The 27,745-nt window shown below is 37.5% G+C and overlaps 1 protein-coding gene across 1 annotated transcript in view; it reads left to right on the top strand.

Moving 5' to 3' along the window:
• Positions 1–27,745, top strand: part of ATP6V0D2 (ATPase H+ transporting V0 subunit d2) — a 43,747-nt gene that overhangs the window by 3,549 nt on the left and 12,453 nt on the right. Inside the window, exons 2-3 of the mRNA XM_049633203.1 lie at positions 8,663–8,834; positions 26,611–26,789. Of these exons, the coding sequence (XP_049489160.1) occupies positions 8,663–8,834; positions 26,611–26,789 (351 nt within the window). The remainder of the gene's footprint in view (positions 1–8,662; positions 8,835–26,610; positions 26,790–27,745) is intronic.

Below are 27,745 nucleotides of genomic sequence, written 5' to 3'. Positions count from 1 at the left end.
ACTGTCATTGTGGTACTATGTGCTGACACAGACACTTTCTGTAAAAGAAGAGCTAATTTGGCAGAGATTAAATTTGCCTTTAGTGTTATCAAGTCCTCTAGACTTCAAGAGTGTTCTGACATCAACAAATTGTTTTACACTTACTTAGAAAGAATATAAGGTTTCAGGTAAATTTAGAAGAGAAAATGAACATTGTCTAGAAAAACTTTGAAAAGTCCTAGAATTCATAATTGTGCTTAACTGCATATATAATTGTGCTAGTGTGACCAGAAATACTCATCTGTTCCAAGGTTTGCCCCTGACTAACAGTGACCTGAATCAGTTGCTAGGACACTCTGTGACTCTGCTGTTCCCAGAGATAGAAGGGGGAAGCTAGTTCACATGGCCTATCCCATTGGTAGTGCTGGAAGGCTGTACTACGTGGAAACTTTGAAGTCTTTAAAAGTGACTTGGCAGAAAAATAATAAAGTCAAAGTGGCATAAAATGTTCTTTTAAAGAATTAACATTTTGCGGGGGCATCTGGGTGGCTCAGTTAAGCTTCTGACTTAGGCTCAGGTCATGATCTCCTGGTCTGTGAGTTCGAGCCCCATGTCAGTCTGTGCTGACAGCTCAGGGACTAGAGCCTGCTTCAGATTCAGTGTCTCCTTCTCTCTCTGCCCCTCCCTGTCTCTCACTCTGTCTCTCTTTCAAAAATAAATAAACATTTTAAAAAATTTAAAGAATTAACACTTTTTAAAAAATTAAGACTTTTTTTTTTAGAGCAGCTTTTAAGTTAATAGCAAAATTGAGAGGAAATTTTAAAGATTTCCCATATGCCTCCTGCCTGCATCCACTCACAGCTTCATCCGTTGTCCACATTCCCTACCGTAGCCTGTTATAATTGATGAACCTACAATGACACATCATAATCACGGAGAGTCCATAGTTTGCATCAGGGTTCACTCTTGTTGTTATACATTCTATGGGTTTGGACAAATATATTGACATGTATCCATCATTATAGTATACAAAGTATTTTCATTGCCCTAAGAATCCTCTGCTCCACCTGTTCATTCCTCTCCCCCATCCCACTTCTGGCAACTGCGAATCTTTTTTGCTCTCTTGTAGTTTTCCCTTTTCCAGAATGTGATATAGTTAGAATTATACAGTAAGTAGCCTTTTCAGATTGGCTTCTTTCACTTAGTAACATGAATTTAAGTTTTCTCCATGTCTTATCATGGCAACACTGCTATTTTCGTCAGAATTTTTAATTTTTTAAATTTTTTAACTTTATTTGTTTTGAGAGAGCGCAAGTGGGGGAGGGGCAGAGAGACAGAGGGAGAGAGAGATCCCAAGCAGGCTCTGCACCCCCACTGCAGAGCTCAATGTGGAGCTCAAACTCACGAGCTGTGAGATCATGACCCGAGCCGAAGTTGCACACCTAACCAACTGAGCCACCCGGGTGTCCCTCATTAGAATATTTTATTTTATTTATTTTATTTTTTTTAAACGTTTTATTTATTTTTGAGACAGAGAGAGACAGAGCATAAACGGGGCAGGGGCAGAGAGAGAGAGACTCAGAATCTGAAGCAGGCTCCAGGCTCCGAGCCATCAGCCCAGAGCCTGACACGGGGCTCGAACTCACGGACCGCGAGATCGTGACCTGAGCTGAAGTCAGACGCTTAACCAACTGAGCCACCCAGGCGCCCCTCATTAGAATTTTTTAAATTACAAGTAAGACTTTTGCAAATATTCTTTCCTCTTCAAAAATGACAAGTTGGTAAAATTAATATTTTAGATCTCTAGAATTTAGTAATTCATATTTTCTAAAATTTTTGGTGAAAAGTGTCCACTGGCTCTCTGAATTAAACTTTTTCCTTTTTTGAAAAGTAATTTTTTGAAAGGGAATGAGGAAAGTTGATTATATCTCACGTTTAGAGGACATGACCTTCATTCCTTTCCAATAAAAATTAATTTAACAACAACATATTAAACATTTCTGGCTAGAGTCAAGGAAGTAAAATTAAATAAGATACAGTCCCTTCCCTAAAAGGGCTTCCACTCTGGTGAGTAAAAATACTGAAAAAAAAAGATCTTTAAGGCGGCCATTGGGCAGTACCTATCAAAATTCCAAGTGCATATACACTTGGCCTGAGATTTCATATCGCATTGTTTAGAATAGCAAAAGATGGAAACAAATCAAATGTCCATCTGCAGGGAACTAATTAAACAAATTATGTAACATTCACATCACAGAATATTCTGCAGCTATTAAAAAAAAAAAAGCATGAGGACACTCTCTTAAGAGAACTGATACAAAAAGAGCACCAAGATCTATTAAGGGAGGAAAGCAAGGGGAAGAATTATGTGTGGCATAGTACTCTTTAGTAAAAAGGCAGACAAATTTAAAAATATTTTTTCTATATGATGGTCTAGATACAAAGAAACTGAAAGGATATAACAGAAACTAAGAATAGTTTCTGGGAATGAGTGGGCGGGGTGGTGGATGACAAGTATGGGTGACCTTTTACTTTTTACCTGTATTTATACCTACTATCTATTTTTAAACATATATATATATATATACATATATATATATATATGTATGTATATATGACTTAGTTCAAAAGGCTTTCTTCATGCTCCCTTAAATATTATTTGTGCCTCTAATTATAGCACTTTTTTCACCTTGTATTAAAAGTGCATATCCAATACCTTCACTTTCCTGTTCAAAAATAGTTCAATGGTTTTCACCATACAGGATAAACTTCACCCTTGGCTCAAAAGACTGGAGCAGTCTTGCTGATCTCTACCTTGTAAGCATTTCCTCAAAATCCTTCTACCTTTTGTAAAGCTATTCCTTCAGTCACAGATTCCATTCTCTATCCTGTTTGCCTGGAGAACAGTCATTCCTCTTTAAAGTCTCCACTCTGAGTTACTTCCTCTGTAAATTTTTTCCTCCTGTACCCCTATTGGAGTACAATTGACAAGCCTTAACTTTGTACTCTATTATGCCTTGTAACAGTCCTAATTCTGTGACACTTGCATAGATGCGTCATGCTGAGGGAGGACATTTGTCGCACTTGACTATCTTCTAGCTCCCTGAATTACCACAGTTAAGGGCTTAACTCATAATTGAATAATGAATCTATCTCCTCCTATATTCTAAGCTTCTTAAGGGCAGAGCCTATCAATATGTGAGGCCACTGAGGTGTCAGTTAAATAGGTGGGGGGGGGGTCCTTTCACAATGTATATGTGTATCAGATGTACACTTTATTGTTTTTTAAAGTTTATTCATTTTGACACAGAGACAGTGTGAGTGGGGGAGGGGCAGAGAGAGAGGAAGAGAGAATTCCATGCTGCCAGTGCAGAGCCCCACACAGGGCTGAAACTCACGAAACCACGAAATCATGATCTGAGCTGAAACCAAGAGTGGGACACTTAACCAACTGAGCCACTCAGGTGCCCCATCAAATGTACATTTTAAATACCTTAAAGTTTGCAGGACGCCTGTGTGGCTCAGTCGGTTGAGCTTCCGATTTTTGATTTCAGCTCAGGTCATGATCCCAGGGTCATGGGATTGAGCCCTGAGTGTGGAGATTTCTTATAATTCTCTCTCTCTCTCTCTCTCTCTCTCTCTCTCTCTCCCTTTGCTCTCTCCCGCTTACACACACTCTCTCTCTAAAATAAATATCTTATAGTTTTATTTGTCAATTGTACTTCAATAAAGCTGAAATTTTAAAAAGAAATATCCATTTTTTTAAAAAAAGGGACAGAAACTATATAATTTTCTGTCCAAGTTCCTCTAGCCTAAGGCTGTGTTTTGTACCTTGTAAGAATCTGAAAATTCACATTAGAAATATCTACATGTTTGGGTTCAAGTCCTAGCACTTCCACTTTCTGGTTCTAGGATATTAAGCCAGCTGCTTAACTTTTAGCATGGTGTTTTCTTATCTGATACTTAGATGGTATCTCTCTGGCCTAATCCTAAATCATCAGGAGCATCAGAAATTCCTGAAAATGTTTTGTAAACTGCATTACCATAAGAATTCCTGGGAAATCATAAGAACCTCCCTGAACTGTAGTGTATACACAACAAGAATCAGTCTCCCCTCTTTTGCTAGACTTTTGAATTCCTGAAATAATTCTTCCCATCTCATGGTTATGATTAATGGTATTTAGTATATGGTTCTACGTAGCTGATTCTGTTCTTCAGAGAGCACCAGTTTGTTTAGAAACATTCATTCTGGTGAATAAGAATCAAAATGTGGAGTTTCAACCTTGGTAACATGGAATTGTATAATGAAGTGCTATATTGGTCCTGAGTTTGTTTGTTTTTTAATTTTTAATTTTTTTTTTTAATTTACATCCAAATTAGTTAGCATATAGTGCAACAATGATTTCAGGAGTAGATTCCTTAATGCCCCTTACCCATTGAGCCCGTGCCCCCTCCCACACTCCCTCCAGTAACCCTCTGTTTGGTCTCCATATTTATGAGAGACCATGTTTTATGGTCTTATATTTTATGCCCCTCCCTGTTTTTATATTATTTTTGTTTCCCTTCCCTTATGTTCAACTGTTTTTGTCTCTTAAAGTTCTCATATGAGTGAAGTAGTATGACATTTTTCTTTCTCTGACTGACTAATTTCACTTAGCATAATACCCTCCAGTTCTATCCACATAGTTGCAAATGGCAAGATTTCATTCTGTTTGATTGCCAAGTAATACTCCATTGTATATATACATACCATATCTTCTTTATCCATTCATCCATCGATGGACATTTGGGCTCTTTCCATATTTGGCTATTGTTGATAGTGCTGCTATAAACATGGAGGTGCATGTGTCCTTTCGAAACAGCATACCTGTATCCCTAGGATAAATACCTAGTAGTGCAATTGCTGGGTCATAGGGTAGTTCTATTTTTAGTTTTTTGAGGAACCTCCATACTGTCTTCCAGAGTGGCTGCACCAGCCTGAATTCCCATGGTCCTAAGTTTTTAATCACAAATTAAATCTACTAATATTTGAAGTTCATCTATGCAATAAAAATTGCATTAGATGATGTGGAGAAATGATATACAATAAGATATTATTCATTCCCTAAACACTATCTAGCTGAAAGGATATCATAAATAAGTAAAAACAATTAAAATTTAAAAATACAAAAACAGTTGAAACCTATAAATAGCAGATATACTCAAAAGTGAAACAGATCTTCATGGCTATAGGCTAGGAAAATGCCAGTGAGATGCAGGGAAGCAGTTTTGAGATGGTTGGGCACTGGGCCCCAGCAGGGAAAATTAATAAAATACAGATTCCTATATAAAAGCATATAGGTGAGGAGTAAACCAGTTTGGCTGCAATACTAGAATACCTAGAGAAAAGGCTAGAATTTAGACTGGGAAAAATTTTGAAGGACCTTGGAGGTCTGATTATGGAGTTTTAGAAAAACTAATGAGGACAAGAGACATGTCTGAATCTTCAGTCAAATACTTGCAAGCATAGAAAACATGAACATGTTATTTCTCTGAACCTCAGTTTCTTCATCTATGAAATGGGAAATTTTGGTAAGGCTGAGAGTTGATGTCCATTAAAACCATTCTGTCAGTGGCAAGACACTACAAATATTATGAAGGTCATTCTTAATCTCCCTACAACTTTCAGTGACTCCAAGATTCATATAGGAGCATTACAAAATCAAAATAATTATTAGTAAAGATTAAATTTGAGGCAGGGAGTACATGAGGAGGAAATGAACTTGGGAGAATCAATTTAAGAGCTCACAGTAATCTTGATGTCATGTGGCCATTCTAAACCAGGGGCACACAGAGTGGAAACCAGAGAGGACATTAAGGAACAATAGAGGGGATTTGGAGTGAGAAAGTACCAGAGAGGATTTGAAGTTTTATCACGGGGAGAATGGAAGTATGTTAACAAAAATGGAGGGAGAAGTTCTGGTTTTATAGATACTGATATATACAAATTAAAATCTGAGTAATTATAAGATGTGATGGCTGATGCCAATATATTGGCTGAGAATAGTCTGATTTAGAGAATAAAAACCAAAGTCTTTAGCGAAATGAATCAAATTATTTTTGAAATAGGTGGTAAAAGTGAGAAGAAAAAAGATAATATTAAGTAGTAGTTCCTATATGCTGGCTCTTCACCTACATCATCTTGTCTAATCCCCACAACAACCTAAAAGTATGAATTCTATATCCATTTTGCAGATGAAGAAACAATTCAAAAAGGTCAGATAACTTTTGTAAGTTCAGCTTCAGCAGGGTGCAGGGAAAAGGCAGGGGACTGCTCAAGGATAGCACCTTTTCCAGGTACCTCCTGAAGGTGCTTCCTTGGCATAAAACCTACCTGGGGGGGGGGCCTGGGTGGCTCAGTCGGTTAAGCCTCCGACTCCGGCTCAGGTTGTGATTTCACGGCTTGAGTTGGAGCCCCGCGTTGGCCTTGTTGCTGACAGCTCAGAACCTGGATTCTGTCTCCCTCTCTCTCTGCCCCTCTGTCACTTGCTCTCTCTCTCTCTCTCTGATATAAATATATAAATAGAAATAAACATTAAACAATTTTTATAATGAATGAATAAATAAATAAATAAATAAATAAAACCTACCTGCAGTGTGAAAGGTCTGGACATTCACTTTTATAGAGAGCCCCAAATGGGAAACTGCACAGGAAAAAAAAAAATTACCCTTCTCTAAAAATGATCTGCTCACAAGCTAATAGAAGATAATCATAATGTCCCAGATCATTATCCTGTCTCAGTAGCCAAGTGACCTCAGATAATTCCCTGAACCCAGTGACTGCAACCCACAGAAGACCCATTTTTACACTACAACCTGTACGCACACATATGTATATGCTACTCGGTGTTAGATACTCTGATATTTGTTACAACAGCCTAATCGAATCCTTTTCTTCTTTGCTGTTTGGGACCTATTAAACTGATTTAGTTGGTAGTGATCCCAGTTTGGAAAACATTCCATTGCCTCATTTGAATAAAAAAGAGAAATGTCACTTGACACATTACTTCTCCGAATAAAAAAGCAGTGTAATTTTCCAGTCTGCTCTGTGGGTGGTTCCATTGTTTTCTAGTGGCTTGGGAGGTTCGGCACCATACTCTTTTCAAAAATCACTCAAATTAATGTGTTAAATGCTTTCAGTTCCTGCAGCTAAGAAGCCTGTTTATTCCAAATTTATTTGACCACAAAGTCCTTTTTATCACAAACCTATTTAAATAAGCACTTGGGGAAATGCAGAGAAAAAATTATGTTGAACCCATTTTGAAAACTATAAAACTACATGCATTGTTGACCTTATTGGCAGTCAGTCATCATCTCAGAGCAAACGGTTCAGATCCTGAGATTTTCTTAGTATCTGAATGCAAGTGTCCCTTGGATTGTTTTCATGCTGGGAAAAAAAGGTTCCTTCTATTTCATTTGCCTCTCCACTGACCACAATATTACAAGATTCCTATGGGGTCTGAAACACTTGAGACGTTGAATTTCAGGATCTCACTGGCAGCTGAAAGGTTTGGAAGTTATTTTGCTTAGAAGAAACATATGCCACATGAGCAAAATATCATGGTTTTGAAAGAAATAACATTTGTGTTTCTTCTGTTGGCAAATATTCCTCAGTGCTGAGAATACAAACTGTCAAATTGTATAAAAATCTGAACTGCTAGAATAAAAGCCAAATAAGACATGGCAAAAAAAGGTGGGGGGGGGTATAATTTTTAAAAATTAAGTTAATTAAATAGGTAATTGAGCAAATGAATTCTGCTGTGAGGTAAAGAATATTTCCAGTGCATAATATACTCCAGATACTAAGGAAGAGTGCCTGCCCTCTGAATCTCAGATATGTTAGGAATCACTTGAGTGCCTAATTGCAAACCCACTGTCTCATCAGCTCCCAGAGCAATCAATTCATAGCCCACTGTGGCTCCCTCTTATCCTCAGGATGAAGGATGCCATTCAAGTCTTTCTTGGGACATCCCCTGCTTACTTCTCTGGCTTCATTTCTTACCTCTCCTCTCCCACTTAATGCTTCAGCAATCACCTGGCATTCAAAAACATGGCCATTTACAGGACGCCTAGTATGGTCTTCTGGAAATGATGTTGGATTTTAAGATAAGTAGATCCATCTCCTAATTCAAGCCTTACTACTATCTGACTCCACCATTTAGCCCCAATGAGACTCAATTTCTTCATCTATAATAAAAGGGTATTATTGATGACTGCCCATTCCACCTTCCATAGCCATGGTAAACATCACTAATAAAGTTCTCTTTTCCATCAAGCTGAGATGGAGTCTTAGTATCCTTCTCTACAGTTTTCTGAGCAGCTATTTCCAAATGACTACAACCGGCTAAGGTAAACTTAGAAGTAGGTGGTTGTTAATGTTCTTTTCAGCTGTGTTAAATAATTCTAGATTTTTTAGATAACTGAAATTCTTCTGTTGTATCAGAATATCTGTATTAACATTGAATTTTGTATTGCTTTAGAGAGTAACACTCAAGGCTGTATCATATAAATACCTTATGTTAAGGTCTAATAAGATAATTTAATATACATTTATCATAAAGTCACAATAAACTCAATTAACATTGTAAAAGCTAGATATGTATATTCAAATTTTAATCTGATTTGAGGTTTCATTTAATTTCAGATGTGAAAATTCATCTCCAGACCACTGATTATGGCAACTTCTTGGCTAATCAAACAAATCCTCTTACTGTTTCCAAAATTGACACGGAGATGAGGAAAAAGCTGTGCAGAGAATTTGAATATTTCCGGAATCATTCCCTGGAACCTCTGAGCACATTTTTTACATACATGACGTAAGTGGTAGCAGGAAGCCCTATTTTTTTTTTAATTTTTTTTTTAACGTTTATTTATTTTTGAGACGGGAGAGACAGCATGAACGGGGGAGGGTCAGAGAGAGAGGGAGACACAGAATCTGAAACAGGCTCCAGGCTCTGAGCTGTCAGCACAGAGCCTGATGTGGGGCTCAAACTCACGGACCGTGAGATCATGACCTGAGCCACCCAGGCGCCCCAGGAAGCCCTATTAATCCCCATTGTGATTGTGCAAATGACCCTCAACAGTTATAGGTGGGGAACTAGGCTGGCATGAGGCTTAAAACCTTTTCTCGTTTGTAAGTTTGAAAAAATTCAAATTTTAGCAACTGATAAGCTCACAGACACATATTCACTGTTAGAAAACAGATTTATTTATAAACATGATGATGTAGATGGTGGTGGCCCCCACATGAAGCAGTATTTTCAGGGGCACCTGCCTGGCTCGGCCAGTAGAGCATGTGACTCCTTATCTTAGGGTCATGAGTTCACGCCCCACATTGGATGTAAAGCTTAGTTTAAAAAAAAAAAAAAAGGCAGTGTTTTCAGTTTTCATTTTAAAAAGTGATAAGTGGTGCTGATGTTGAAGGATTGTGGCTGCTGGCACTGAAGGTAAATACATATGACATTTTTGGATCACTTGTCAGGGTGGAGCTGAAATATCACAAATTGATGTTAAGGCCACATCTACCCTTTTCTGATTCCCCTTGCAACAGCAAAAGTAGCTCCCATCATAGTTATATGTATTTTATTTCTGTCATTTTCCATCACCAGTAGCTCCAATCTTTCATTGTGAAGGCCTTTCATTCTAAAAAAAAATGTCTGAATTTCCACACAATAATAAATTGTACTTTTATTAACCAGTTAATAAATTATAGACAGTGCTCCAAACTTTGGGCCTCTCCAGTTTTTCTAACTGACAAGCTGGGAACAAACTTCCGCAATAGATGTGCTGTTTATCATGTGTATACAATTTCATTGTAATATACAAAATTGTGAATACTAGACTGGGCCCTAGACTGGTTTACAAATGTATAAAATAAAAATGTTCCTCTATTTCACATCTCCCCTTCTTCCCTTCTCAGTTCCTTTCCCCCAAAGTAAACACTTCTCTATTTCTTGTGTTTTCTAGAAAAATATTTACATCTGAGTATGTTTATTGGTACACACTCAACCCACCCCACTTCCACATTTCAAATTTATGCAAACGAATCACATTCCTTCTGCACTTTGTTTCCCACCTAATATTTCTCAGAAATGCCCTTGTCAACACCATTCTCTTTAAATAACTGCCTAGAAATTCACGTTTGGTATGTATCATGACCCAATTTACATCTATTAACAGAGAATAATTTTTTTCCATTGTAAAAAGTTTTGTGATTAGCTTATTACTGTGTCAGTCTGGAGTTTATTTTTAAGCTAAATTTTTAGCAGTGGAAGTAGTGAATCAAAGAAATGTTCTTTTTTTTTAATTTTGGTAAATTTTGCTAAGTTGTGCTCAACAAAAGTAGCACCAATTTGCACTCCCAAAACAGTGCATGAGAAGACCTGTGGACTGACACCATTACCAACATTGAATATTATCTTTTCAGTTTTTGCCCATCCAATAGGTTACAAATTATATTTTCTGTTTTTGTTTTAATTTGTGTTTATTAGCAAAATTGAAGATCATTTTGTATTTATTAGTCATATGGGTTTTCTACCTGACCAAATCCTTTGTCCATTTTTTTTTTTTATTGGAGTATCCAGCAGTTTTTGTTGATATGTAAGGGCTCTTTATAAATTAAGAAAGTTAGCACTTCATAATATATGTTGCAAAATTATTTTCTCGGGGTGAAGTAATTTTAACTTGGATAGCTTTCTTCCCTGTAGAAACACTGAAATTTTTTAATTAGCTATAATCATCAATCCTTTGATTTGTTGACTTCTGATTGTTGTATCCTGCTTAGAAAGTCTTTCTCCACTCCAAATTCATAGGTAAATTTACCTGTCTTTCATTTCATTCATTCATTGTTGTTGATGTTTCTTTTTTTTTCTTTTTAGATATTTCATTTTTTTACATTTAAAACCTTGGTTCAGGGGTGCCTGGGTAGCTCAGTCGGTTAAGCATCTGACTTCAGCTCAGGTCATCATCTTGCAGTGTGTGAGTTCAAGCCCCACATCCAGCTCTGTGCTGACAGCTCAGAGCCTGGAGCCTGCTTCAGATTCTGTGTCTCCTTCTCTTTCTGCTCCTCCCCTGCTTGCACTCTGTCTCTCCTTCTCTTCCAAAAATAAATAAACATTAAATAAATAAATAAATAAATAACCTTGGTTCATGTAGAATTTACTTTATTGTAGGGAACGAGACGAGGGATCCAGCTCAAATTGCTTTTAACCCAATAGCTGTCCAGCTCTTCCTATACCATGTCTATAAATAAGCAAGTAGAAGAAATGAGCGTGGTTTGAGGCAAGAAGTAATCGCTGATGTACCTGAGACTTGTGGTTGGTGCCAATACACCTTGTTTGTGCAATTAGACTTCCTATCACTGCTGTAGGTTAGGATTTTATTTATAGGCAAGACCCCAAATGCTGATTTTTTTAAGGATCCACAAACACACAGCTAGTCAGAGATGACTATTAGGTGTGAACTTGGATCTGACTCAGTGCAAAGCCCAAGCACTTTCTTTGGGAAGGGTTCTCGGAAGCCTTCCCAGAGGGTCTGACATTGCTGCTAAACCTGGAAATGGGGTAGAATTTGGGGTTGAGGGAGAAGGCTGAACATCTGGGGTTGAAGCATGTAGATGGGAGGGGCACTGCATGTATGTTGAATCACAGGTCAGTTTGGGCAGGAGTAAGCTGTGCCAAAAGGGGAGGAAAGAATGGGGAAGGGAGGTTAGAGAAGTAAGTTCCAGACAAAGTATGCACACTCTTCAGTGGCAGGCTAGGGAAATTGGGCTTTATCACAGAGGAGAGTATTTTTCAATCTGCAAGATTGAAAGAGAGTATTCTTTTAACTGCAAGATTCTTCCTTAAAAAAAAAAAGTCTGAAGCGGCGCCTGGCTGGCTCAGCCGGTAGAGCATGTGACTCTCCATCACGGGGACGTGAGTTTGAGACCCACGTTGGGTGTGGAGCCTACTTAAGAAAAAAATAAAATAAAATATTTTTTAAATAAGAAAAATATGAAGCAGAAAATCAAAATGTAAAAGAGACAAAAGAAGAAGCCAAGTTTGTTCATAGGATTCTTACCTCCTTGCAAGGGTTGAGGTGAAGTACAAAGTGCATGGGCTTGGACTGAATCAGGTCCAGGTTCATATCTAATCTTCAGTGGCTGCCTGATAGAGATGCCTCCTGCAAACATGTCTGGCAAGGGTAGTTATGGAGACACCATCAAAGATTCCTCGGCACAAAGACAAGATGGCCCTATCTGTGTGGAAGCAGAAATGGCAGTCAAAATACTAGACAATATTTATGGAATGTTACATATGCCAGGGCTCTGCTAAATGCTTTATAAACATTGTCTCCTTTAAACCTGACAAATCTTAGTTCTTATCATCACCACTTTAAGGATGAGGAAACTAAAATTTAAGTGCAGTAGTTTGCCTGGGTCACAGATCAAGTGGCGGAGTTATACTTTAAAATAAATGTTGGCAGTAGGCTTTGCAAACCTATTTTGCTCAGATTTTAGATGAATCAAGAAAATCTGACCCATGATAATGACAGAGGACAGTCCAATTTTAATGGAGTCAGAAAGCTGCCAGGTTGAGAGACAGAGCTCACGTGACAGAAACTTGCTCAAAATATATTAGAAAGTGCTCTAGCCCTAAGAGTGACTCTGAGTCACTTGGTCAATGTTTCCTCTTATGTGATGACTCCATGATTTAGTGCTTCCTAATTATAGAATCTTAAACCTGGACAAGGCCTTAACGTTAATTAAGCAAGCATGTTTATTTCACAACGAACATGTCGATCTAGTTAAAATGTACTCTGTTTCTAAAACAAAATTACTTAAAATTCCAAGTATTTCTAGTCATTAACAATGTTTAAAAACTATGTATAAGAATATAGGTGGTCACAAAGCCCTGCATAGACTATTAATGCAAACTGAAAGTGGAGGGGTAGTTTTGGGCACTATCAGTATTGTTAGTGGTGTTAGTAATGGACATGTTTTAATTTATCTACTCTCTTGGCTATAAGTTCTTTTTTTTTAAGTTTTTATTTATTTATTTTGAGAGAGAGATACGGGGGGAGAGAGAGAGAGAGAGAGAGAGAGTGGGGGAAGGGCAGAGAGAGAAGGAGCGAGAGAACCCCAAGCAGGCTGTCCGCGCGGAGCCTGGAGCAGGGCTCGAAACTACAAATCACGAGATAATGACCAGAGCCAAAATCCAGAGTCAGACGCTCAATGGATTGAACCCCTTGGCTATAAATTCATTAAATTAGTTCTTTTAGTATCTCTATCTGTACTTCCTAGTATGTAATGGGCACTGAATATTTGTGGAATTGATATATAATTCTGTATTTAGCAGCACCTTACACAGAGCTATAAAATACTTCTAGACAACTCAGGATTTTATATTTTATATAGCACTTGAATATTGGTTATTTGCTGGCCAATATGTTAGGGATAAAAACCAGGTGTCATGCCTGAAGATACATTTTTGTATGACCAGGTGAGTGTTTAAAGTACTTTTTAAAAATATATTTAGTCGAGGCTTGCATTCTTCAATTAGCCATAGTCTCTAATACTCCCCTATCGCCTTATCATCCTCTGATCTGTCTTGTGTCTTCTCAGTCTCATTCCATGATTCGTCCCACCGCATCATGTGAGTTGCCAGGCTAGGCAGCATCCAACTGCTCTGTGCAGAATCTAGAGATGTGTTACCATAACAAGAGGTGTACATACGAAAAAGAGTACTAAAAAAAAAAAAAAGAGAGAGAGGGAGAGTCCTAAAACTACTTTTCTTATTTCTCTTCTAGAATGTTTTGTGAAGTCAGGTGTCTAACTAGCACCCATGAACTTCCATAAGATAATTACTTCCTATTCTATCAGGAAATGTCCGGCCATCCTTATGGAAATATTAAGTCAACCCTAATAGAGATAGTCTAAATTTAAGTTGTTTTAATAAATACAATCCAAGCACGGCACATTTGTGTGATATAATTACCGTATATGTGAAACTTACTTTGAAAATCTGGAATGGATATTTTTAAATACTTAATAGCAGGAAGATCTGGGGGTTTTGTATACTATAATTATACACAGTTTTGTGAAACAAAAGAATGAATCCATAGCGTTTTAATGAAGAGACTATTTAATGTAGGACTGGATTGTTTTATTTTTCTTCCCTCCTACTCAACGCTTTCTGGCAGCATTTCAACTTCTCATCCCTTTTGAGATTAGCCATCTCTTAAAAATAATCTTTCAGTATTCAAAATATTCCATCTCAGGGGATATAAATTTTCTGAATATAGGATGAGCAAGGAAATATGGTCTTAAGTACTTGGACTCATATTAGCCAAGAACTATAAGTTAAGGACCACACACTGATGAAATCTTTAAGGATTTCTTTATAAAGGCAATTCAAAGTTCTTGACTATCCTGATGATGTATTATAAATCTTTTACAGGCTTTGCCCTGCACTATACATTAGGAGGCTGTATACCTTGGTTTGCCCCGAGCGGTTTCTCAGGATGCAGATCTTTTACTGCTAAAACCAGGAAAGTCCTCAGCCAACCAGATGAATTGGTTGCACCATCACTCGTTAGTCACAAAATCAGTAACATAATTCTGGGTCACTTACATTTTTACATTCTAATGGAGCAAGCTGATGTGTTCACAAATGGTGAAAAAATAAGACAGAATTAAGCAACAGCTGTAATAGAGGCTTATGCATTCAACTGGAGGAGGCTAAAGGATGGAATAACTAACTTTGATTTTAAAAGATTTTGCAGTGAAAATAGAATTTGAACAAAATTTTAAAGGGGCATTAAGTTGAAAAAATAACTAGTGAGGCATGAGAAGATTTTGTATGTGGAAATAACTAGTCATCTCAGATGTGGCTGGAGTCTAGATAAGGGCTGGGAAAAGAGAGTAAAGAGCCTGGCCAGATTAAGGGCTTTGACCTTAAGTCTCTATGAGTAAAAGTCAATAAAGGAAGGCTTTTCAGAAAGGGTTCCACTATTGGCATGCTTCCTACATGCTGCTGACTGTACCCCTCACCACATGGTCACCACCTTGTAAGGTGGGGCGTATTCTGCTGAGAAGCCATGTGGAAGACCAGTTGAACACTTACGGCTTCTCTGCCTAAGGCAATGTGACATGGCTTTAGTTTCTCCTCTAACCAATGGTAAAGTATCTGTTCTTACTGTGTGTGCAGTGTTTGTTCAATAATGGCAAACATTGTTATAATAGTGTTATAATAGTGTTATAATAACACTCCTGTTATTATGCCTATTTCCTGGGGCATCCTTAAAGGATCTTGTAACTAGCTAGTAAATACAGAAGCTAAGGTATGAAATCAGGTCACTTTCGATAGCATTCCAAAGATGTTATTTTCTCTTGTTTGTTTGTTTGTTTTTACTTTTCAGCTCTTAAACTGCCCTGAAAAGTGAGGGGACTGATCTGATGTATATTTTAGGAAGATGGTTCTGTTGGTATTGTGAAATGTGCATTGAAGGGATAGGACTTGAAACAGAGAAAACAGAGACATATTTTAAAAGTTTATGCTGGAAATAGAGATAGTGAGGAGGGAACAGGGGTTGAACACATTTGGGAGCTAGACGTAACAGAATTTAGCATCTTGATTTTTGATAAGAAAGAGAAATTCCTGGAAATTCTAAGCTAAGGAAAAAAGAATTTGCAAGTAAGATAAAGGCTTTCGGTTTTACTTTTAATCAAAAAGAACAGGAAGCCCACTGTAAATTAGAGAAAATTATATAAATAAAACACCCTTAATCTCATCATCATTTGGCATTATTTTCATATTCTTTTTTCTATACACTTTAAAAGAACTAGAATCACTCTGTAGATATAATTTTGAATCTTAATTTTTCTATGTATAGTATCAGCATTTTTTTTTCTATGTCAAAAAATTTTCTTAGCATTTTTAAATGACTAAATAGCTTTCCATCTGGTCATGAACATTTTAGAAGTGCTGAGTTTTGTGTCTTCCTTACATCAAAGTCCACAAAGTATTTAATTTGTTAAATCTTGATTTCAGTAATCACCTTCCCAATAATATCATGAGATTGACCTTTTGACACCACTATGCATTTGTGATTCTGAATCTCTGGCCAGAAAAGTCCTTCTGAAATCTTAAGAACTGCAACAACTTAAAGGTTTTATATCCAGGGATTCCATGTGGATGTTCAATGGCAAGCAAGTATGTGGCAAAAATGTCTCAACTGTAGCTGCTGATAAGGCTTCCAGCATTTAAACTCTCAAGCACTTTGAGAATTGAAAAACCCTGGTGCTATTCTGCAATAGCAATGCTGGATCTGTCTATAACTGAATGACACTCACTTAGTCAGCATAACATGTACTAAGTGACTGCTGTGAGTGAAGGCCTATGCTAGGTTCTAAAATTAGAGATGAATTGAATATAATCTTGTTCTCTAAACCAGTGGAACAGTTGCTTAAGGTGCAGATTCCAAGACCCTGCTTATAAAAAGTATGTTTTATTAGGCCCTGGAATGTGGTCTGTGAATCTGCACTTTTAATAAGCCCTCCAGGTGACCCTGATGCAGGTGAGAAATTCTTGTAACTAGTCGGTAGACTCTAACCTGAGTCTACAATAGAGCGGTTATGGAACCTTGAAAAGAAGTTACTTACTCATTCAAAGACTTTGTTTCCTCATCTGGAATAGTAATAATTATATACAATATAGAATTGCAAGTGTAATTTGAAAATAGGACCAGCTATGTATTTTGCAAGGCCTAGTGCAAATGAAAATACAGGGCCCTTGTTAAAAAAAGGTTAAGTAATTTCAAGAGAGCAGCAGCAGAGAATTAAACCAACCGTGGCCCTGTATGACTATATAGGTCCCACGCCCATGAAACTGGATGAATGAAAAAATATATAATGTTCAATATAAACATATACACGTACCCAAAAAATGCAGCTAATTTTTTGCATTAGGGTGTAATATTCACTGGTGAAAGCGAGAAAAGACTGCATAATGAAGGTGATGCCAAAGCTGAAGACTTGAAGGACGAGAGCGTGTTTGTACACGGATGTGGCTGGGAGGAGGCAAAGCGCAGCCCCAGAAACACAATACATAAAACCACTACTAATGTTGGGCTGCCGATGGCAAGTGACGTCAGCAAAATTAGTGTCTGAGGTTTAAGGATGTTAAGATATTGGATGTAAAAGAGCTTAGGATGCCATCCCTACGACACTTCTCTTTGAGTGGGAAACAAATCAGGGCCAAAAGAGACGTGTTTTTTCCTTCGCTCTTCGTCGACATTCTGGGTAGGGTAGCGACCAACCACCAGGGGCCATGACTGATCCCAGTAACCTGCTTTCCAAAGTCTTGCTCTTTCCCCAACATTTGTTGAGTAGCAGAGGTTTGAGCCTGTCTCATAACCTGGAAAGACTGAAATCCACCCTGGTACTGATCCAGATATCCATTGCCGTCCTTGTATTTTACTTTTTTGTGTTTATTTCATTTTTTTAATTGAAAAAGAAGCCTGTGCCTATGTTTTTTTTTAAAGAATTTTTTATTACATTTTATTTAGTGCTCACTACAAGGCAGCACTTTTATAATTACTTTACATGTATTAAATTCATTTAATTCTCATGACAACCATATGGGTGGCACTGATATTATCCATGTTTTAGAAATAAGGAAACCAAGATTAAGTAGAGACTATATTTCTGAATATATTTCCCAAAGCCCAGAGGTTTTGATTTATTTTTTTTTTTACTTTTTTAAAAAAAAATTTTATTATTTGTTTTAGATTTTACTTTTAGGTAATCTCTACACCCAATGTGAGGCTCAAACTTTCAACCCTAAAATCAAGAGTCGTATGCTCTACCGACTGAGCCAGCCAGCCAGGCACGCCAACCTTCATAAGTTTGATGCATAATTTCTTCTATATGAAAAAGTTTTATGTATATACATGTTTATATGCAAACAAACAAATATAAATATACATAGTTGGTTTTATTGTTTGCTTTAGAACAGTGAAATTATATATATTACCTATAAGTTATCTTTTACATAATCTAGTCAGAATTTTCTTTTTTTCAAAATTTTTTTCATTTTTTAGTTTATTTTAGAGAGAGAATGAGTGGAGTAGAGGGGTAGAGGGAGAGAGACAGAATGTTATGCAGGCTCCATGCTCAGCTCTAACACTGGGCTTGATCCCACAACCCTGGGATCATGGCCTGAGGTGAAACCAAGACTCAGATGCTCGACCAACTGAGCCACTCATGTGCCCTGAGAATTTTCTGCATGAGCACATAAGATCTATCTTATTTAAAAAATATTTTGCATCTCACTGTGTTACATCTACCATTATTTATTTAACTATTCCCCTTTCATCCATCTACGTTGTTTCATTTCTTTGCTTTCTCAAATAATGTCTCAACAGGCATCATTGTACATATATCTTTGCTTTCCCATGCCAGAATTTCTTTAGCATGAATTCCTAGAAGTGAAATTACTTTTTCAATAGATATGCAGGTCCTAGATTTTGATAGATATTAGCAGATTGCTCTCATACTCCAACAGCATATGAAAGTTTTGTTCCTTTCCTAGTCTCTCAGATCTTTTTTTTTCTTTTCTCATCAGAAGATATAAGATGCTCCAACATCTTCTGTGACTGGTTTGTTGAATATAAGAAAGATGAGATCCACCTGTTAACTGTTCTTGACCAAATGAACAGGCTATGATAGATACAACTTGTTTAACCTCTCTAACTGACAAAAAGAATCACTCCACTGGTGTTTTCCTGTGAATTACCATAGTATTTACATGCATGGCTAAAGAAGGGGTGACATAGAATAATCTCTAATATTATAAATCTCCTCAATGGAAAAGTATTGAAAAAGCAAGGAATAGGCAGCTATGACCCTAGAAAGGCAGCTCAGGGTAAGATACCAGGTAGTCAATTAAGTCCTTCACCTTTGTTTACCCAGTGACTGACAGAGTTAATGTACTTGAATGAACATAAAGAAAAACTTATTCATTGATTGAAAAAAAATCATCATTGTGTCTGTATTCTGTACAAGTATGGTTCAGGCTTCTTGGAGGCCACAAAAATGTACTGAACAAACTCCTATAACTAATAAAGATTGGTAAGAATTATCTGTAAATAATTGTATTTGAAATAAATATGTAAAATGACTTATCCAAAAGCACACAATTGAATAGGGGCAGAATTAGCACTGGAATCCAGTTCTTATGTCCTCAGATATGCAACAAATATTTGTGAATGAATGAGCTAACTATTCTTTATGTTCACCATTGATACTGCCAATATATATTGAAAATTAATTTCACCCCAAGATAAATATAAATACAAACATTTACAGAGAGAATCAAAATAGCTAGAGAATGGAGAATAATAGGAACATGGGCACTGATGTAGAAAAGGACAAATAAGTTTGAAGAATTTTTAAATCCTCACAGATGGGTTAGACCAAGATTGTAGAGAAGTACTAGAGAAAAGAGTCTTCTAAAGATTCCAGAGCTACCAAGAGTTTGGGAAATGCATAGTGATCAGCAGTCTTGTTCTAAAATATGCTATTATAGGCAGTGCTGACTTCTGAGCAATTTTTTACTATTTTATTTTGCTAGAAGGAAAAATTAGTGTGACAGCAAAATTAATTGCTTTTTAAAATTATTTTAATTTTCACTTCTTCTATTTAAAAAAGGGAAACTTTAGGGGAAGTAAGATTATGTTACCCAAAAGAAGTCAAATTTCAAGAAGGGGCAGATGTTTATGGGGATATTCTAAATCTCAACATTCTCTTTAGCGAGTCAGACTAAATAGCAGAACTGCCCTATGTGAGGATATGGAGTTAGCACTGGATTAAATGAATCTGGAGTAAAAGAGATGTTTCCCAATGTGATCAAGGAAAACTTCCATTTGAATATTAACACATTGGGGGGTGCCTGGGGGGCTCAGTCGGTTGAGCATCCGACTTCGGCTCAGGTCATGATCTCACGGTTCGTGAGTTCCAATCCCACATCGGGCTCTGTGCTGACAGCTCAGAGCCTGGAGCCTGCTTCAGATTCTGTGTCTCCCACTCTCTCTCTGCCCCTCCCCTGCTCGTGCTCTGTCTCTCTGTCTCTCAAAAATAAATAAACATTTAAAAAAATTAATACATTGGAAAATACTTCCAATAAGGCCCTATTGTCCACGTCACAATAAATATTGTCAGGCCTCTTAGCGGTGGATCAGCACATTTCATTGAGGAATTGCATTGAGGAATGAAATAACTTACAGTACACCAAGTGTATTTCAGACATCACCCAATCCTGTCTATGGACAATTACTCTTGATTATGCATTTCATGTCCCTGTCCCTGTATTCTTTGTAGGTACCAGTGTGACCTAGCAAACATCACAGTTCTGGTCACCTAAGCAGAACTGTCATCAAGAATGCTGTATCAAGTGTTGCAGATGGAAAGATACTGATTCAACCTCTTGGTAGAAAGGAATGTATGGCAATCAAGTCCTGATATCAGGATGTGGCTCTTACGATCAAGTCACAATGCTTTTAGATAATGAAACTGTTGTAATCACCACGTGCACCAAGTTACTTACTATCCAAGTGCACCCAAATGGAGAAGTTCAGACAGAGCCCTGAAGATTCTCCAGCTAACAAAGGGATTCAGGCCTTTTTATATATAAAAGCAGTTGTCATTCATGACAGCTAGTTAATCAGAATTGTTTTCAGATTAATGATTACATTCCCAAAGAGATAAACATTAAACTGTTTGAAGTTCCAGTATCTTATAGGAAACATCGTGAAATAATGACCATGCAAGGATCATTCTAGGCTTACAATATGCAGAACAGGATGGTAACAAGTTTTATAAAACAGGTATAAATCAGATTTAATGTTTAATAAATATCCCAGCAACTAACATAATTTATGGTCTTGTGGATGTTCCAGTCTTCTAAATGACTACCTCTCAGTTGTTGTCTTTACACCGTAAAGGGGTTAATAACGTCTGAGAAAATTTTGAAAAGGTTCTATTGGCTAGAACTCAATGTGAAACTACAGAAATGTAGAAATCTCAGCCCATAAAAGAGTTTAAACATTGCAAATTTTTATACCAAAGATGATGTGGCTTATAATTTTCTGCTCCCCTTCCTCCAAAGTCTGGTTTATAGGAAATTATCTTCCTCTAAGAGTATATGACTTTGCCTTCCTTTATCTGAGGCACTCTGCTAGTGCTTTCATTTGTGTTACTAATACTAATGCCAACCATTCAAAGTTGAATAAATATTTCCATTTTAAGACTGAGAAAATGGAGCTCTTGTTAAACTGGTTTTTAAGTGACAGAGTTAGGTTCAGAATTAGGTTTCTTTGTTTCAAAGCCCAGGCTCTTCTACTGGGACAACTTAAGATTTACAAAATGTCATATGTATGATTTGATTAGTTTACACAGTGACTATATGAAGACAGTGATATTCTACCCTTTCCCACACCTTGATGCTAAGCTTCTTAAAAAGGATAGTCTAGAGTCCTCTATTTTCTCACTTGTTTACTCAAACCACTTCAGTCTTGTTGTCTATGCCACAGGGCCACCCAAACCACTCTAGCTGCTAGGTCCAGTAGGATATATTTTCAGCCTTTCATAACTTGTCCTGGTATTCAGTTGTTGATGTCCATGTCCCCTGCATTCTGTGGTGACACTTTCTCTTCGTGCTCCTTTTTCCATTTTGGCCCTTCCTCAGTCTTCCTTGCAAAGTTTTCTTACTGCCCCTTAAGAGTTTTCTTTTGCAGGGTGGGGAGGGCGGGGTTCTGTTCTATTCACTTTTCTAAAATGCACACTTTCTTTTTAATGATATTATTCACATTCATAGCTGGAGAAGTAATCAGAAGCCAAGTAATAAAGAGCCTTGTGTACAATAATGAGAAATTTGTTCTTTATTCTAAAGGCAAAAGGAAGCCATTGACAGATTTTTAGGAATGAAAGTAGTGATGTTGCTGATAGTAATTACAGAAGAAAGAGAAACATTAGGGGCATTCAGGTTTTGAGATAATATGACTGTGATGTCTATGAGAAGACCAGTCAGTCATAGCCACAAAAAGGAAGTGAAAGAATATAGATCTGAGGCTGAGCAGAGGTTTTGACTAGAGCTGAAGAATAATTCCTCTAACTCACCAAATTATGGCTCTACATTATCTGACCATTCAGCAACTGTTATGACAGCCCAGAATTTGGTAGTTAGCATATAAGAAATATATTTTAATTAGCTTCAAGACCCTTAAATAAGTTTGGGAACAAAAAGAGGAAAAATAAGGGTGCTTTGCTAGATCAGTCAGAGAAGCATGCAATTCTTGATCTCAGGGTCATGAGTTCTAGCCCCACCTCGGGCATAGAGATTACTAAAAAAAAAAAAAAAAGAGAGAGAGAGAGAGAGATAAACTTTAAAGAGAGAGAGAAAAAATAGCACTAAGACAAAAAGGAAATGTGAAAATATCATTTGCCTTTAGCTTTTTTTTCTGAATCTAATACAGAGTCAGAGGTTTGGTTTTGGGGTACCAACTCTGCCTCTTTCTAGCAGTGTGATCTTGGACAAGATATTTAAATAAAGTGGGGGTAGTGATGGTCCTTTCAGCATTGACTCGTTGACTAGTGCGGCTTGAGTGAGAACATGCACGCACCGTCTGACACACAGTAAAAGCCTCCAAGAGGGCAGGTATTTTAAAAATTATAATTTTTACAACCTAAAATTTTTGAAATTAAGTCGTTCACTCTATCACAATTTTCGGTGACATCATGGTTTTCGTAGGTGCCAATATCAGAGTTATAGAATAAAATATTTAGGAGGGGGCTAAAATGAGGATGTTTGTCTAGACTACTAGTAGAAGAAAAGTTAACCCAACTCATCCTGGCTCTGTCACTACTTATGAACACAACTATCTAAAACATGAGAACATTGAACTAGGTGAACATCCAAGTGTCTTTAAGCTCAGAAATTACTCAAGCAATATCAGCAGTGATTTTATTCCCTACCACTATATCACTGTATGCATGGCCCTGAAGGTCTATAAAGATTAGAGTCTGGAGAATATAAACTATTTCTAGGCATGCCAATCCCCCTGCCACCCCAGAGAGCCAATGATAGTTATATACCAGCATATGTGTGATGGGGATGAGGGAGGGAACAGAAAAGAAGTCCTCTCCCTTCTGCCCCCTGCCATGGACCAAGTGCTGTGTTCTGTCTTCATTTCCTGAACAACTAGGAAAGCTGTGCTACTGTTCCATCTTAGAAACAAGACCATTTAAATAATGAGTTGAAATAAAACCAATCTCTATAGCCCTGCTCTTTGCAATATAGGGCTTAGACTATTAGCAAAAAAAAAAAAAAAAAAAAAAAATTAAATTAAATTTTTAGATTTTTTTTAAGCAAACTCTACCCCCAATGTGAGGCTCCAATTCATGACTCTGATACTACAGTCATGCTCTACCAACTAAACCAACCAGACATCCCTAAAAGAAAGTAAGTTTAACTCAATACACACATGAGCACACCTACTGCACAGGCAAAGGCTTGAGTGTTACATGTCGCCTAAATCCTTACAGCACTAACATTGGTTGCCTGTCAACGTTGGTCTAATAGTCCTCTGCAAGTTGGGAATGTTAGCAGCTCATATGCTTTTACATTACAGAGGTGCTGTGGGGAACAATTAAATGTCTGGAGCCTGCTAAGGGTTATTAAGTGCTAGCAATTCCCCTCTCAGGTAATAGTTTTTGAGCCATAAAAGGACAGTTAAATAAGCACTTCCATTTTAATATCATTTTCAAGAGATAAAAAGGAGTCTAAAATTCTATAATGTCTAAATTTAGTACTGCTGTTTGGGAGGCGAAGAAACTTTAGAGTCATGTGCCTTTTATAAAGGGATAATTGCCTGCTTCTAAACTTCTTCAGATAGAATTTTTATTGGGGTAAACTGTCAAAGCTTCACAATGAAGGAGATTCTCTTCCAGCGGGAAATGCACTCTTGCACAGGAAGTCTTGTGACCACTGCAGCCACGTTCCAGGGACAGTGCTTCTAAGAGACTTGGCTAATTTTTATTCATTTACTTTTCAAGCCTGAATTGTGGCAGGGGTTAGTCCCGTCACTGTCAAACCTGGAGAACCTCAGCTCCTCAGTTGGCTGCCCCTTCACTCTCCTGATTCAAAACCTCACCCTCTCGGCTCCCTTCTTCCTCTCACCACTGGACCACGTTCTTTTCTCTCCCATCTTAAAAAAACAAAAACCAAAATCCAAAGCCCCTTGGCCCCTGGGTTTCCATTGAACTGTCTTCCCCTTTTAAGGTCAACTTGTTGTTTGAAATCTTTTCTTTTTAAACCTTTTTACTTCCCACTCACTTTAAACACACGTGATCACATTTCTGCCACCTTCTCCCGTGTCCCTTCCACCAATAAACTCCACTGGAAGTTTTTTCACTGTGTTGCCAGATAACCACTTAATTGCTGCATCTTATGGACACTTCAATGTCTACCTTGAGTTTCTTGTGGCCTTTGATGCTCTGACCACTTCTTCCTAGGACTTGTAGAATTCTCTTTACTGGTTTTCCCCCTCCTTTCTGGTCATTCTTTCTGAGATTCCATCGAGGTCCTCAAATGTTGAGTTTCTCCAGGGTTTTCAGGGCAGAACACTATATGCACTCTAGGATGTGATCCCAACCATACCCAAGACTTATGTTTCCACTGTTAAACTACCCTCCACCCCCACAAACCCCCCTCAAATGTCTGCTCCCAGCTGTCTTCAGGACTCATATTTCTGAAGCTTACTTAGCATCTCCTCTTGGATATCTCCCGGGCATCTAAACTCATTCTGTTCAAAGCATCTGCTCCCACAACAACCTACTCTTCCTCCAATGCTCTCATCTCAATAAATGACTCCATGATCTTGTAAACCTAGAAACCTATGTGTCATTCTTGACTATCCTTGACTGCTAAAGACAGCATAACATAAAGGCTAAGAGAAAGATCCCAGAAGCAGACTGCTTTTGAGTTCCTCAGCTCTTTCATTTGTTAGCTGTGTCATCATGAGTGAGATTTTTACCTTACTTGGCCCCTCTGGCTCCTCATCTGTAAAATGGAGATAATCACAGTACACCTTGTTATCATGACAGTGTTGTTATCATGATTAAATGATGTAACTTTTGTAAAGCACCTCACTATCTGTTTGTTTACCCTTCTCTGTTTTAATCATTATTCTACATAAATCATAACACCCCCTTCTGCTTGAAGGCATTCAGTATCTTCCATCGCCCCCCACACCCAGATTCTTCGTTTTGTCTGTCAAAACCTTGCTTGTTCAGCCACAGCCCCACCTCCAGTGCCCGGCTCCAGCCAGCGAACTCCTTGTATTCTCTTCTCTGGGGCTTTTCACATACACTTCCTTCTGCTTTGAAGTGCTCTGTTCCCCAATTCCTAGCCACTGTTGCCTGGATAGCTCCTACTCATTTTGCAAGTTTCAGCTTGAATATCATTCCCTAGAAGTCCCATCCCAGGCTGTTTTGGTGCCCAGCTCTGAATCCCCTCACTACACTATAATTTGCCTAGCATCTGTGCTTGGTTACAATTTACTATAATGGATTCTTTGTCCAGTTCCTCCCTCCAACTATATTCTCTGTGAAGTAAGGGACTGTGTTTCTTTTACTTCTCAACCTCATTGCTTGGAATATCTTGGGTGCTGAGCACATGATTGAACAAGCATATGCATCCACAATATCCTGGGCAGAGCTTATATTTAGCCATGTAACCATATAAAATATGAACCTATGGGCTCTTGGGGATCTAGGGAGAAAATGGCTAGAAAGTTCACTACCTGGCCTCATAGGAGGAAAAGAATACAGAATATTTTAATTTTTAAATAAATAAACAAACATTAAATATTTTGATATTAAATTTAATGAAAATTTTTTAATTTTGAATCAATGATGGGCTTTTTTTTTTAACAGGCAGGAAATTGACTTTTTTTGAGAGAGAGAGAGAAAGAGAGGATCTTAAGCAAGCTCCACACCCAACATGGATCCCAAGGTGGGGCTCAGTCTCTTGCCTTTGATATCATGACCTGAGCCAAAATCAAGACCACTGGCCACTTAACTGACTGAGCCACCCAGGCACCCCTCAATGATGGGCTTTACTACAGATTTAAATAGTCAGTTTTTAAGATAGAGTGAAATACTCCAGGTCTGTGTTCCTCAACTTTTTAAGACCATAGCCCACTCTGAGAAACCACACAATTTCACACTCACCCTCATACCACATTCACCAATTACAATGTAGGGGTCATTTTCTGCAAATTTCCACCAGCCTAGGTTTTATTTAGCTTTAGTTAGTTATTACAACGTTGATTTTCGAACTATGATATCCCAGAGAGTCAGATATTTTACCCCATTCACATCTCTCAAACCCCAAAGTTTAAAATAAGAAGAGACTCCTATATTTCCTTAATGAAAAAGTATATGCCTGACCTATATTTTTGTTTATTTATTTATTATTTATTTTTTATTTTTATTTTTTTTACTGGTGGTATGCTTCTTATTCTCATGCAATTGATTTCTTTCTTCTAAACCAGGTGCAGTTACATGATAGACAATGTGATTCTATTGATGAACGGTGCATTGCAAAAAAAATCTGTGAAAGAAATTCTGGTGAAGTGCCACCCACTGGGCCGTTTCACAGAAATGGAAGCAGTCAACATTGCTGAGACACCTTCGGACCTCTTCAATGCTGTTCTGGTTGAAACACCATTAGGTACAAATGCATAAGCAGTTGTATAGCTGCGTGTGCACATCATCATAGTCAGTAAAAATGCACATTCAATTCATTGTTTTCTCCATGAATATAATATCATACTATACAGATTCATAGACATGGAAGGGACATTAAGGAATCATCTAGTTCAGCTCCCTCATTTTTCAGATGGCAACAAATGAAAGTAACCTTCTTAGAGTCACATAAGATCCATTTGTAGCCCAGTAGGAGCTGGGACTACCTCTCGACCTCCACACCTTTGTACTTTGTACCAGATCATAGTAAATAAATGATAGAACTTGTCATTTTTCAAAAAATTAATTTTCTAACTGGGTTCTATATGATTAATTCCTTATCCTTTCCTTTTAAATTTCTGTCTAAATAAGGCTGTGTACATTTTGTTTAGAAAGTTTAGGAATGCCATTTTTCTGAGACGATCAGGGGTGCCTGTCAAATGACCTGAAGCAATGAGGAAACAAATGCTAATTTCATTATAATGTAGCACTGATAATAGTTCTAGCATTCAAAATGCTAATGGGATAATTTTATATACATTATTGTCAGGAAACCTGGATAGTAGCAGTTCATAGCAATTCACTGTAGATCATTTGTCAAAATAGTTGCTGTTGAAAACAGAAATTTTAAAAAGAAAAAAAAATGGTGTCATTAAATGTGTGGTGCTAAGGGAGTGTGAAAGAAAGAGGGTAAGCCTATAATCATGGATGTTTGATTCCAGGCTCTGTCTGGTCCCAACATGGTGACTTGGGGCAATTCAGTGCATCTCAGTTTCCTCATTTTAAAAACAATAGTATCTTAGTATAACAGAGTTTTGAAAACTAAATATGACACAGTTTTAGCACAGCTCAATCCTTAGCATATAGTGAGGTTGGAAGTGATAAATATTACGATTAGATGAGGGGTAGGGGCACTTCAAAAAGTAAGGCATAAAGTGAACA

This window comes from Panthera uncia, chromosome F2 (genome assembly GCF_023721935.1).
Source record: "Panthera uncia isolate 11264 chromosome F2, Puncia_PCG_1.0, whole genome shotgun sequence".
Taxonomy (NCBI): domain Eukaryota; kingdom Metazoa; phylum Chordata; class Mammalia; order Carnivora; family Felidae; genus Panthera; species Panthera uncia.
Note: the sequence above shows the minus strand (reverse complement) of the source record. Positions and strands in the feature narration are given on the sequence as shown.